A 12897-nucleotide genomic window follows, 5' to 3' on the forward strand; every position below is an offset into this window, starting at 1 on the left:
TGTTATTAAAGAAATTTGTGATAGTGATTTTACCATTTTTCCTTACTATTTGAGACAATTTAACTTTCTGAATTCTTTTTTTTTTTACTAAGTTTTTTTGGCATTGAAGTTACTTGAATATGTAAAGTTAACATTTACTGATATATTTAAATCTTGTTTTACTTTATTTTGAACTTCTTTTAGGTATTGTCCAAACCTTTAAATCTTCAGGACCAGGGTCAACAAAATCTGGTGATGCAGGTCTTGAAACTGGTCCTCAACTGCTTAAGTTTCGACTTCATTGGCAGTTCAGCAGATGAATCTGCAGATGATCTCTGCACAGTGCAGATACCAACAACCTGGAGAACAAGTAAGAAAATATTTTGCAACAGGGGTGGTCAACATAAATGGTACAGAAGTAAGCAATATAGGGGCTGGGGATTTAGCTCAGTGGCAAAAGCGCCTGCCTGGCAAGCGCAAGGTCGTGAGTTCGGTTCCCAGTACCGGAGAAAAACCAAAAAAAAAAAAACAACAAAACAAAGAAGTAAGCAATATAGTTGCTCTGAGTATAGTCATTCCTATTTTTTTAGACAATTGAAAAAGAGCTCAGGAGGATTTGTAACCCAAACTAGCTATCATTCACAATATTAAAATGTTTTCCCCAATTGATAACATTGTAACTGCCATATTTTGATCCTGAACAAAAGAAAGGATTGCTGTAGGACTAGGTAGGAAAATCAAGAACTCTTTAAACTTTTAGATAAACTGAGTTGGGGAGGATCCAGTAGTTAGCAAGAAATGTCAACATATTTTTCAAGGTTATAAAAAGAATGAGTTAGAGTAAGTAACTTAATAGAGCTGAGTTGCAACTTACTTTCCTAGAGGAGAAATACCAAGAAAAAAATCGGTTGGTTTATTTCCCTCTTATCCTAGAAAAATGGTAGCACTAGGCTATTTCTGAAGTCAGAGCTGGAGAATGAGTCAGAAATGGCTGATAAAAGACTGTATTTTGAACAGTAATTCTCAGTTACTTTTCTCTCTTTGCTGAGACAAAAAACCTGATGCCCAAAATTAAGGAAAGAAAGGATTATTTACTTACAGTTTGTGGAGGTTGCACTCTATACTCAGCTGGCTCCAGGGCAGAGTGGCACATGGCAGAGGGCAACAGTTCATGGCTGCTGAAGACAGCAAAAGCAGCAAGAGCCAAAAAGGGAGGAGCAGCAGAGAGCAAGCCTCCTTCCCTCCCTTATTTTGTATGCATGCTACCTGCCCTAGGGTGAGTGTAGCACTCATACCCCTAATCCCAGCCTTGGACCATGAATCAATTATATACTCTGGAAGCCTGCGCCATGACTGCATGAGGCTTTGTGGGGACATCTAGACACAAACCATAACACAAGATCTACCACTTGTGTAGCTAGATGATTGCCTTTTCTCATGTCTTTTCTTTCTGCACTACCTTGTTTCCCAAGACCAGAACTTTTTCCTTAAATTAAAACTGGAGATGTGGGGCTGGGGATTTAGCTCAGCGGCAAAGCGCCTGCCTGGCAAGCGCAAGGTCGTGAGTTCAGTTCCCGGTACCAGAGAAAAACCAAAAAAAAAAAAAAACTGGAGATGCTTTAGATACAGGGATACCTGATGCAGTAGGACACCATAGATTTTTGTGAGCACCTCTAATATGGAAATCAAAGACTAAAATAACACAAAAGTGACTTAGTGTTCTGAATCTGGACTACTGATGGATTTGTGAATCAACACATGCAGTAAAAAATTGCAAGGCTAACGGAACAGGAGATGTGAAACCCATACCTACCTGTATCAGTTCTGCTACAGGTTTGATAGAAAATTGTCCTCAGTCACCAGCTACAGGCAGAACACCTGTTTGTGAGCCCCACTCCGCCACCTCCTCCGCCACCTCTTCCATCTGCCTTGTCAACTTCTTCATTAAGAGCTTCAATGACTTCAACTCCTCCCCTGCCAGTACCTCCCCCACCTCCACCTCCAGCCCCTGCTTTGCAAGCTCCAGCAGTACCCACCTCCAGCTCCTCCCCAGATTGCCCCTGGAGTTCTTCACCCAGCTTCTCCAATTGCACCTCCTCTAGTACAGCCCTCTCCACGAGTAGCTAGAGCTGCCCCAGTATGTGAGACTGTACCAGTTCATCCTTTCCCACAAGGTGAAGTCCAGGGGCTACCTCTACCCCCACCACCGCCTCCTCTGCCTCCACCTGGCATTCAGCCATCATCACCTGTCACAGTTGGAGCTCTTGCTCATCCTCCCTCTGGGCTGCATCTGACTCCATCTACGGTCCCAGGTCCCCATGTCCCATTAATGCCTTCATCTCCTCCATCACAAATTATATCTGCTTCTGAGCCAAAGTGTCATCCATCAACCCTACCTGTAACCAGTGATGCCCGAATTGAACTCCTGGAAGCAACACGGAAAGGTATTCAGCTCTGCAAAGTAGAAGAGCAGCGTGAACAAGAAGCTAAGCATGAATGCATTGAAAGTGATGTTGCCACCATCCTCTCTCGATGTATTGCTGTGGAATACAATGGCTCAGAAGATGATACAGAATTTGATAAAGTAGATTGGTTGGAGTAAGAAAAGTGCATTGATAAATACTACAAAACTGAATGCAAATGTCCTTTGTGGTGCTTGTTCTTTGAAAGTGTTCTGTCATTCTAGTGTTTTGCTTTGCATTCCTTATAGTGAATAACCCCTTCCTCCATAATTTTTAGTTTCTAAGAAGAAAAGTATTAGCATACAATTCAAACTAAATGTTTTACAGTGGCTTATCTTGTTTGTTTGTTTGTTTGTTTTTCCTGAAAAGACATAATTTGGTCCAGTAAACCACTAAGTATTAAGCATGGACAGCTGTCATTAGAGTAGCAGATTCAGTTTTTTGATACATGTTAATTGTGCACTTTGTGAATTTTAATTTAAAGAAAGCGACTGAGGTTGAAATCTTGAGGGCACCTGTATCTATTAATGAGCCTTATTCCATTTCCTGATGTTTTAAAAGAAGAAACACTCCTTGAATATATGAATACACTCAGAAAGTACATTTAGCTTGTTGTGTTGAATTCTCTTAAAGGAATGCTTAAAATTTTTTTTTATTTTTTTGTTTTAAATACTTGCCTTACTTGAATGTTTAGCAGTACCCTTTTCCCATGTATATATTGTGTGGTATGATTTTGCTTGTCTATAGGAGTTTAAAATTTTTTTCATGTGAAATACTCTAAATTAAATATACATGTAACTTACATAACTGTTAAGAATAACAGTCTAATTTAATAAATGATTCATTTTAAAAGCTAAAAAAAATTGCAAGACTAAGAGGTGTGAGTAGGAGAATGGAAATGATAGGTTAGTGATGTTATAGATAAGGTTATGAAGAACAGATTTTGAAATCTTTCAGAGCATTTGGAAAGAATTATTAACAGATGTACAGCTAAGCGCTGAAAACATGCTGCAATTAAATACAAGAGTGTATGATACAATTGTAGCATAAATGTAAATGCTGTAGAATTGCTTTTATCACAAATTGTGATAATAGTAGGTAAAAGGATGGGTTGTGTAGAGAATGGTACAGGTATAACTGCAGGGTGAATGATTACACAACTAAAACCTCATATACCTGAATAACAATTCAGCTAATATCTAAAATTAAAAAAAAAATCAAATGAAGGAAGCATTATAAAGTGTTTGGAAATACATGTATATATATTGATAGGTATGTATTTGGAATGGGCTATGTGCAGCTTTTCTTTACATACTTTTTAGTACAGTTTACTTTTTGATACATTTTTGAATTTTTAAAGTGTTTATATTAATATGAATGAAATAGAAGATTGTCCTGTTAGAACTGTAGATTCTACATAGAAATAAGGACCATCTTAATTGGTTAATTTCTACCTCTGTTGTTTTATCTTTTATAGGAAAGTAGCTAAAAACTTAACATAGCCAAAACTAGAGTAGCTACATGTAGATATTTTGGAATTCTCAGTTTGTATGATAATGTCTTATCACTGGATTGAAAGTAATGGGATTGGGGGCCAGGGATATAGCTCAGTGGCACAAGTGCCTGCTTGGCAAGCGCAAGGTCCTGAGTTCAATTCCTGGTACCAAAAAAAAAATTTAAAAATGAAAGTAATGGTATTAGAATGTAATTTTTTTTTTTTTCAGTTTTCCTGGAACCAGAAACATTGGATCTTTTCTTCAATTTGTATCATGCACTTCCACCACTGCTGTCTCAGTTAGTAAGTAAAAGTTATCCATTATATCATTGAAAAGGATCTGTGATCTTTAATGAAAGTAAGGATGATATATATTTATGACAAAAGATTCTACTTATATATTTGATTGGTTTGACCTTTCGCAAATAGTTCCTACATTTTCTAGGATGTGTTTTGTTTCAGCTTTGTCAGATTTATTTTATTTTGTCAACAGTCCAGTCTTTTTTTTTTATGGTGAGTTGAGAACCAGTAACTGTGGCTTTTCTTCCTGCCAAAGGCCAAAGCGAGGATAACTTCTCAACCTTAATCTTTCTTCTTAATCAGTTCTCACAGGATCAATGTCCAGCATTTAACGACACCATCCAGACCTTTCTTTGTCTTACTTCTCTCTTATTTCCTCAACCTTATCTGCCTCCCTGTATGTCTTGGGCTTCATCAGATATTTCTGAATGAAAAACAAAGTGGATCTTCTTATTTGACTTGTTCTCATGACTCTTGTTCATTTATTTTTGAATCAAATTTTATTGCATGCTCCAAAATTCTTGAAACTCTTGCTATCCACTGTCATATGTAGTATGTCAGATACTGTCGGCTCCATCTTTGTAGCATCTAAAATATACTGGCAATGTTAAAAAAAATGGTAAGTTTAATATCTAAACTTTGAGAAATAAAGGGGAATTTTAGTGCCATTTTCTGAAAAAAGATGTTTCTTTTTGAAGAAAAAGAAAGGTTGAAAATACGTATCAGTGGTATGTTTGTTTAACCTTTCAGCCAGGGCAGTGTTGCTTTTATTCGTTTTAAAACCATACTTTCTTACAAGTATGTTTTAGGGTAAAACTCAAAAGTACTGGTGATTGAAAAATAAAGTAGAAAACATCTGCTTTGTTTTCAAGATAGTAATTGACATTTATCAGACTTATTACATAGTGCCTGTCTTGCTTAATCCTTATAGTGGCTGTGCAAATTTACTAACACTGCCCTCAGTAGGTAGACTCAGAAAAACAAAAACCGGACCCAGAATGGCTAGATGACTTCCCATAGGGCAACAAACTAATATTGTACTGAGATTAAAACCCACGACTTTCGGGACAAAAAGCCCCCTGGTATTTTGCTTCTTTTTCTTTTTTCACTCCCCACCCATCTGCTTGTCTGTCTGTCTGTCTGTCTTTCTTTCTCTCTCTCTCTCCTCCTCTCTCTCCTTCCTTCCTTCCTTCCTTTCTTTTTTCCTTCTCTCCTTCCCTCCCTCCCACATCTCTTCCCTCTATCTTTCTTTCTGTCTGTCTGTCTATCTGTCTTATCTATCTATCTGTCTATCTATGCTGGGAATTGAACCCAGCACCTTTGCACTGAATCAATGGTAAATTTGCACTACATCCTCAGTCTTTTTCTATTTTATTTTGGAATAGAGGTTTGCTAAGTTGCCCAAGTGGGACTTGAATTTGCTGTCTTTCTGCCTTACCTTCTTGCAAGAGTGCTAAGGAATACAGGTGTGTGCCACTATGCCTGGCTGGTATTTGCTTTCACTTTTAATACATTAAGTAGTTTCCAAGCTTGCTAATTAGAGTTGCCTAAAGAGGTTTATTTTGTTTGGTTTTGGAGGGGGGTTTTGGGTTTCTGTTTTTAACTATGGGGGCTATGGCAAACTACACCATATCTAAAAAGGAAATCTGAATTTTTTACTTTTAATCCCTATTCTTATACTTGCCAAAAGAGCCAGACATTCTGTGTGAAATATCCTAATTGATTTAAGTGTTGACAGCTAATTTTATTTTTAAAGTGGGCAAGCAGTGTGGAGAAAACATAAAACATACTCTAGTTTGACCTAAAAGTTGTGAATTTTTAATAAGACAGACTTCAATAGGTATCATTAAAATTAAGAACCTAAGTAGTGAAATTGTCTGGAAACTTCAGGAATATAACTGTGCCACAGGTATTCCTTAGGAATGTTTAGAAAGTACATACTCTTCTAGCGGCATTTTCTAAACTGTTCATTAAGATACTAATGTGTGGTATAAAGTAGTCTAGGACCAAATAAGTTTGAAATGTACTGAGTTAAGTCAAATTATATAATTTTTATCTCCTTTCAGGTTACTATGGTGCATAATTCAGAGTATTTTAAAAACATATTGTACCATAAAATCCTTTCTTTTTGATAGAACACTGGTTCTTACTTTGCAAGAATGAGACACTGTAAGCAGTTAGGAGCCTCTTAACGTATGTGTATATCCAGGTTTTGCTCTGCAGAATTAGTGTATGAGAAAATATTAAAGGGGGAAATGCACAAATAGGAATTTTAATGGTGGAGTAGAAGGGATGCAGGTGGTTACAGTGGTTGACAATATTTAGCTTTTATTGTCTTTATAGTCTATAAAGTTCTTATCAACATTTAATACATGACAAGTTAAAGACTACTATTTTTTACATATGGTGATACCTACTTTTAAATCTGAAATGAATTTTTCTTGTTGTTTTTAGGCACTTTCATGTTTAGTGCAGTTTGCTTCTACAAGAAGGTCCTTATTTAGCAGCCCTGAACGTGCCACATACCTTGGTAATTTAATTAAGGGAGTAAAAAGGATACTTGAAAACCCTCAGGTATTTATGAAGGAATTTAATTAATTCTTAGCATCTAGAAATAATATTTCTGCTCAAAGGCACATAATAAACTCATGAATTTATTATGATTCTTGAAGAAAATATTTAGTATCTTATTCATCTTTTGTAGGTTTAATTTGTAGTACAAATAGGCAATTTTAACAAACAGGTATTTCTATGGAAGACTTCTGTGTTTCTCCTCTTTTGATTCTTTTTCTTTTAGAAGAGGACATATATCTTACTATGCTTCTGTCTTTTACCATTATATTGCATTTCTTTGTTTACATTTGTTAATTTACTGATTCCAGGTTATATCTACTTTCTGAACTAGAAGATTTAATATAATTCTTAATGATAATATTGGAATAAGTAACTTTAAATAATGAAATACTGTCTTTTTGCCCTCTTGTGGACAAATAAGAGTTTGTAGATTTAAAAATCTACTCTGCAGTAACTTCAGAGCTTCTCTGGAAATTTTTTGGTTTTGGTTTTTCTCCGTTACCGGGAACCGAACTCATGACCTTGTGCTTGCCAGGCAGGCACTTTTGCCGCTGAGCTAAATCCCCAGCCCCTCTGGCAATATTCTTTTGAGAGAATTACAAAGCCATTATTAATGAGTGAGTTTGGGTGTCAGGATAAGTATTCTGGTTCACTATTTTGTTTCTGGTTTAAAGTACCTGTAATTAAACTACAAATGTAAAAAAGTTAAATGGTAATTTAAATAGCTATATTTAAACCTCTATGTTATTAATAACTTTTGAGGGGACAGATAATATATTTTTACAGAAATAAGGCATGATACAAAATAAAATATTCTTTTGAAAGTAGTTACTTTGTAGGTTATTCACAGGAATATCTTAATGGTTTATGCAATTGTTTTTCTTTTCAGTGTTAGTAAATTTACTAGTTTTACTAGTAAATAGGCTTTTGCAGTGTACTTTAAAATTCTTAGTTGCTTAACTCACTGTTACCAACCTATATTGTGGAAGATACTATGCCAATCTCAGATAATTCTCTTAAATGATTTTCTAACATCCTCATATTGATGTTTTGCTGTGAAAGTTATTTTAGAATCCCAACCAGGTATTAAAAGACTTAAGAGTACAAGATGTCTTCTTGCCGTCTCCTTAATAATTGCACACATTTTATATTCTGTCATAAAGCTAACTCAGTATTAAACTGATCCTCTTGAATTTTATTTCATGCTAGCTACAGTACATACTGAAAAATACTGAAATAATAGTGATAATACATTTGCCCTGTTTGCCTGGAGCTCATAGACAACTGGGGAGACTTTTTGTTGGTCTTGAATCTATCCTCTAAAACTTACCTGTGTATCTTTGAGGTATTTTATTTTATTCCTAACATTGCAATAATTTGAATGACTATCCATTTAGAAACATGGAATTAACTTGAGGGGACAATGTCTGTAAGTACTTGTAAGTGTTGAATTAAAAGAAATTTCTATTACTAATGTACACACACACACACAGACACCATTTAAATCTAATTTGTGTTGCTCATTTCTAGCATCTCATTCTTATTTTGCTTCTTAAGTCCTCTGTTGACTTCTGTTTAAAGCACAATTCATTCTTTCATGTTCTTTTCTTTTCCCTCTCCCTCTCCTTCTCTAAAAGGTTCCTGAAACATTTTATTTTAGTCACTGTGGTCCAAAGCTTCTTTCAAACTGCAGTCTGAGTTTCTTATTCTTAATAATTGATGAGATCATTTAATTTAGCAGGAATCATTTGTTTCCTTATATTATTGTCTTCCCAGTTGACAGGAAGTACCTGAAGTACCCATTGCACACTAGGCAGTTTAATGAAATAGTTTGGAATTTTATTGGTTTTATTATCAATAGGTTGGTTTGTATTAAATACTTTCCTTTTTGTCTCATAATTTAGGGTTTGTCTGATCCAGGTAATTACCATGAATTTTGTCGATTTTTAGCTCGTTTAAAGTCAAATTATCAGCTGGGAGAATTAGTCATGGTAAAGGAATATCCTGAAGTTATCAGACTGATTGCTAACTTTACTATCACTAGCTTACAGGTAAGTAGAAATACAATGGATGTTAAACTGTAATTTTAGAACAATTTTTGAGGCCAGGATATAGCTCAGCAGCACAAGCACCTGCCTGGCAAGCACAAGGTCCTGAGTTTGATTCCTGATACCAAAGAAAAGAAAACAATTTCTTGCAAAGGATAGTACCACTGTTTTTGTTTTGACATCTATTAATTTGACTACTTTGTTGAAATGTTTTTTGTAGAGGTTTAGGTAAAAACTTCATTGCAGCATTTATAAAAGTAATTGTCAAGCCACCTAAATGTCTAATAACTGAAGAATAACTTGAGAAGCAATAGTGAAATCTATATGAAGAAGAGAAATGATAGTTTTACAGATTGTCTTATGGGAAAATTCTTTTCGTAAGTTTTGGGGAGAAGTTAACTAATCATGTTTTCCATATGATGTTAACTCTATGAAAAATATACTCATGAAATGATTGAAAGAAAATAAAGTATTTCAATAATGGTCATGTCTGAGTGGTATAATAATGAAAGATACTGGTTTCTTTATTTTTTCTGTTTATAAAATTTGCTATATGAAGTGTTAATTACGTATAATTAGATTAAAATTTTATGTAATCAGAATTTAAATTTTAAAATGTATTGTTGGTAATTTTGCTCTGTATTCTATAAAGCTATGGTGTCATTTTAAATAACTTCCTCTTTATTTCCTTGTAGCATTGGGAGTTTGCTCCCAACAGTGTTCATTATTTATTAACTCTGTGGCAAAGAATGGTAGCATCGGTTCCTTTTGTGAAGTCAACTGAACCCCACTTATTAGACACTTATGCACCTGAAATCACGAAGGCCTTTATCACTTCTCGGTTGGAATCTGTTGCTGTAGTTGTAAGGTATTAAAAAAACTAAATGCTTTTATCGTTTTGCATCTTGGAGTTTTTAAAGATTTGAAGTATAACTTCTATGAATTTTGACAAGTATATACCTTTTTGTATACTAACTACCATCACAATGGGAATATTGAATAGTTCTTTCACCCCAGAAGACTTTAGGATCCCTTTATAGTCAGCCCTCAGCTCTGATGGTGACTGAGTTGTTCTGTTTTCTTGTAATTTTTGCCTTTTCCAGCATGTTGTATAAATGAGATCACATTTTATGTATAGCTTTTGACGTCCGGCTTCTTTCAGTTAGTATGATGCATTTGACATTATTATTCATTTTTATTGTTCAGTAATATGCCATTTTGTGGATGTATTAGTTTATCCATTTGTTGATGAACATTTGGGTTGTTTCCATTTTTGGCAGTGTGAATAAAACTGCTGAAAACATTCCTATACAGATTCATATGGATCTAAGTTTTCATTTCTCTTGAGTAAATACCTAAGTGTAGGATTCTTGGGTGGTATGGTAAACTGTATTGTACTTTATAAAAAGCTGCCAGCTGTTTTCCAAACTAGCTATAGCATTTTTTATTCTAAGATGAAGTTTTATTTCTGATATTTCTCAAGTATATAAGTAGAACCAGAGTTGCTAGTATTACAGAGAGTTGAAGTGGCAATAATTAGAAAAATATGAATGATACTAAGTGGCTATAACATTTTGGGGCCATACTTAAAGTGTATGAAAGATCTAGTTGCTCTGTATTCTCACTAGCACCTGTGATATTGTCAGTTCTCAAAAATTCTAGCCATTCTAGTATATTACTAATTTACTTTTGTCTCTTGTTGCTGAGACAAAATATCTGACACCTAAAGTTAGAAGGGGAAAGGTTATTTAGCTTACAATTTGTAGAGGTTTCAGTCCATAATTGGCTGGCTCCAAGGCACAGTAGCACATGGCAGAGGGGCAGCAGTTTATGGCAGTGGAAGATAGCAAAAGCAACCAGAGCAGGAGCAAGGAGACAAGCCTCTTTCTGCCCCTTTTATCTTATCCTGACTGCTAGGATTGAGGTGGTGCCAACCCAGACAGTGGAATGATCAGCAGTCATCCATTCTTCATCCTAACATTGACCCATGAATCAACCACAAGCTCTAGATTTAGCTACCTCTGAAAAAGTCCCACCTGAAAGTGAATTGAGACTTTCGGGAAACATCTAGACATAAACCATAACAATCACAATGCTTTAATGTAGATTTAATTTGCATTCCCTTAATGAAATAATGTAGAGCATCTTCCATGTACTTATTTACCATCTTTGTACATTCTTTGGCAAAGTCCCTATTGCCATTTTTTACGTTCCTGTCCATCTCTTTTATTCTATTTTACTGTATTTTATTTTTATTTTAAAAAGAACAAAATAACAACAACAAAGAAAAAAAACAAAAACAATACAGAATTTTAAAACAAGATGGTAGGAAATTAACAATGGTTGTTATATATTGTTATCTTCAGTGAAGTTGCTCAGATTGCCAGATGTAAGAATTCTGTTGCCATTTTTACTTGTTTGTTGTGTTTTTGGTACCTGGAATCAAACTCAGAACTTTCGCCTTGCCAGGCAGGCACTGTGCTGCTGAGCTATATCCCTGGTACTTTACTGCCATGTTTTAAAGAGCAGTTTATTTTCTCCATAAGATTTGAGTGGTCGGTATGTTCTGTTCACAAGTCTTTTGATCATATATGGTTTTGTCTTTGCAGCATACTTCCTCTGCATCTATCATTTCATTTTCTTAACTTGAGCCTTCAGAAGAGCAGAAGTTTTAAATTTTATTAAAGGCCAAGTTATCCTTTTATTCTATATACCATGTTTTAGTGTCATACCTAAGGAACGTTTTACCTTATCCAGGGTCACAAACATTTTCTTTTATCAGTCTACACTCCCACCAACAGCAGAGAAGGGTTCCTTTTTCTCCACAGCCCCTCCAGCATATGTTATTGATTGATTTCTTGATGATAGTCATTCTTTCTGGGGTGAAATGGACTCTCAGTGTTTTAATTTGCATTTCTCAAATGACCAGCGATGTTGAACATTTTTTCATATATTTATTTTCTACTTGTATTTCTTCATCTGAGAAGTTCGTATGCATCTCTTTTCTTCCCAGTAGCCTATATTAATTACTACCACTTTACAATAAATTTTGAAACCAAATAGTGTGAATTATCCAACTTCCCTTTAAAATTTTTTTTAATATTAAGAAATAAAAGAAGTAAAACATATTAACAAACAGACATCTATTTACAAAATAGGATAAGAACAATACAAACAAAACAGTTACAGACAAAGTTGTAGGAAATTGACAATAGTTGTTATATTACTTATTGATAGCTTCAGTGTGGTTTCTCAACAAAACAAATAGAGACATACAAGATTGATTAAACAAGTAATCATTAACTGTTCCTTTCTGTAGAGCAATAGAAGACAGTAGTACAACCATGTTAGCTATTCTGTATATACATAGTTACATAATTTCCCCTTCTTTCCCTCCCCATTTCCTACACCCCAGTTGCCCTTTACTTTTGAACATTTCCTTTTGTTTCACAATGTCTATCATACCTCCTAGTTTTTATTCACTCTTTCAGGTCTTACACTAGTGAGACAATACAATGCTTACAAATGCAGGTCTGATTTATTTCACTTATGAGTATGGTCTCCAGTTGTGACCATTTCCCTATAAAAGCCTCGAGTTTATCTTTCCTTATAGCTGAGTAATATTCCATTATATAAAAATACCACAATTTTTTTATCCAGTCCTCAGTGGATGGGCATTTGGGTTGCTTCCACAATTTAGCAATTACAAGTTGCGCTGCTATGAACATGGGTGCACGTATATTGCTGTGGTAATGTTTTCAAATCTTCTGGGAAAATACCCAGAAGGGGAATAGCTGGGTTGAATGGGACCTGTAGACATAGTTTGCTGAAGAGTCTACAGACTTACTTCCACAGTGGCTTCACCAGTCTGCATTCCCACCAGCAGCGGAGAAGAGTTTCTATTTCTCCACAGCCCCGCCAGTATTTGTTACTGGTTGATTTCTTCATGCTTGCCATTCTTACTGGGGTGAGATGAAATCTCAATGTTGTTTTAATTTGCATTTCTCGAATGACTAATGATGTTGAACACTTTCTCATG

General features: G+C 35.1%; 1 protein-coding gene across 4 annotated transcripts in view; it reads left to right on the forward strand.

The window, feature by feature from the left end:
- Positions 1-12897, forward strand: part of Ranbp17 (RAN binding protein 17) — a 315493-nt gene that overhangs the window by 25863 nt on the left and 276733 nt on the right. For all 4 annotated transcript variants that reach the window (XM_005376323.1, XM_005376325.1, XM_005376324.1 and 1 more), the window contains exons 7-11: positions 184-349; positions 4166-4239; positions 6691-6810; positions 8715-8861; positions 9554-9726. In XM_005376323.1, the coding sequence (XP_005376380.1) occupies positions 184-349; positions 4166-4239; positions 6691-6810; positions 8715-8861; positions 9554-9726 (680 nt within the window). The remainder of the gene's footprint in view (positions 1-183; positions 350-4165; positions 4240-6690; positions 6811-8714; positions 8862-9553; positions 9727-12897) is intronic.

The sequence above is a fragment of the Chinchilla lanigera genome, unplaced genomic scaffold (genome assembly GCF_000276665.1).
Source record: "Chinchilla lanigera isolate Chin_1 unplaced genomic scaffold, ChiLan1.0 scaffold00007, whole genome shotgun sequence".
Classification (NCBI taxonomy): Eukaryota; Metazoa; Chordata; class Mammalia; order Rodentia; family Chinchillidae; genus Chinchilla; species Chinchilla lanigera.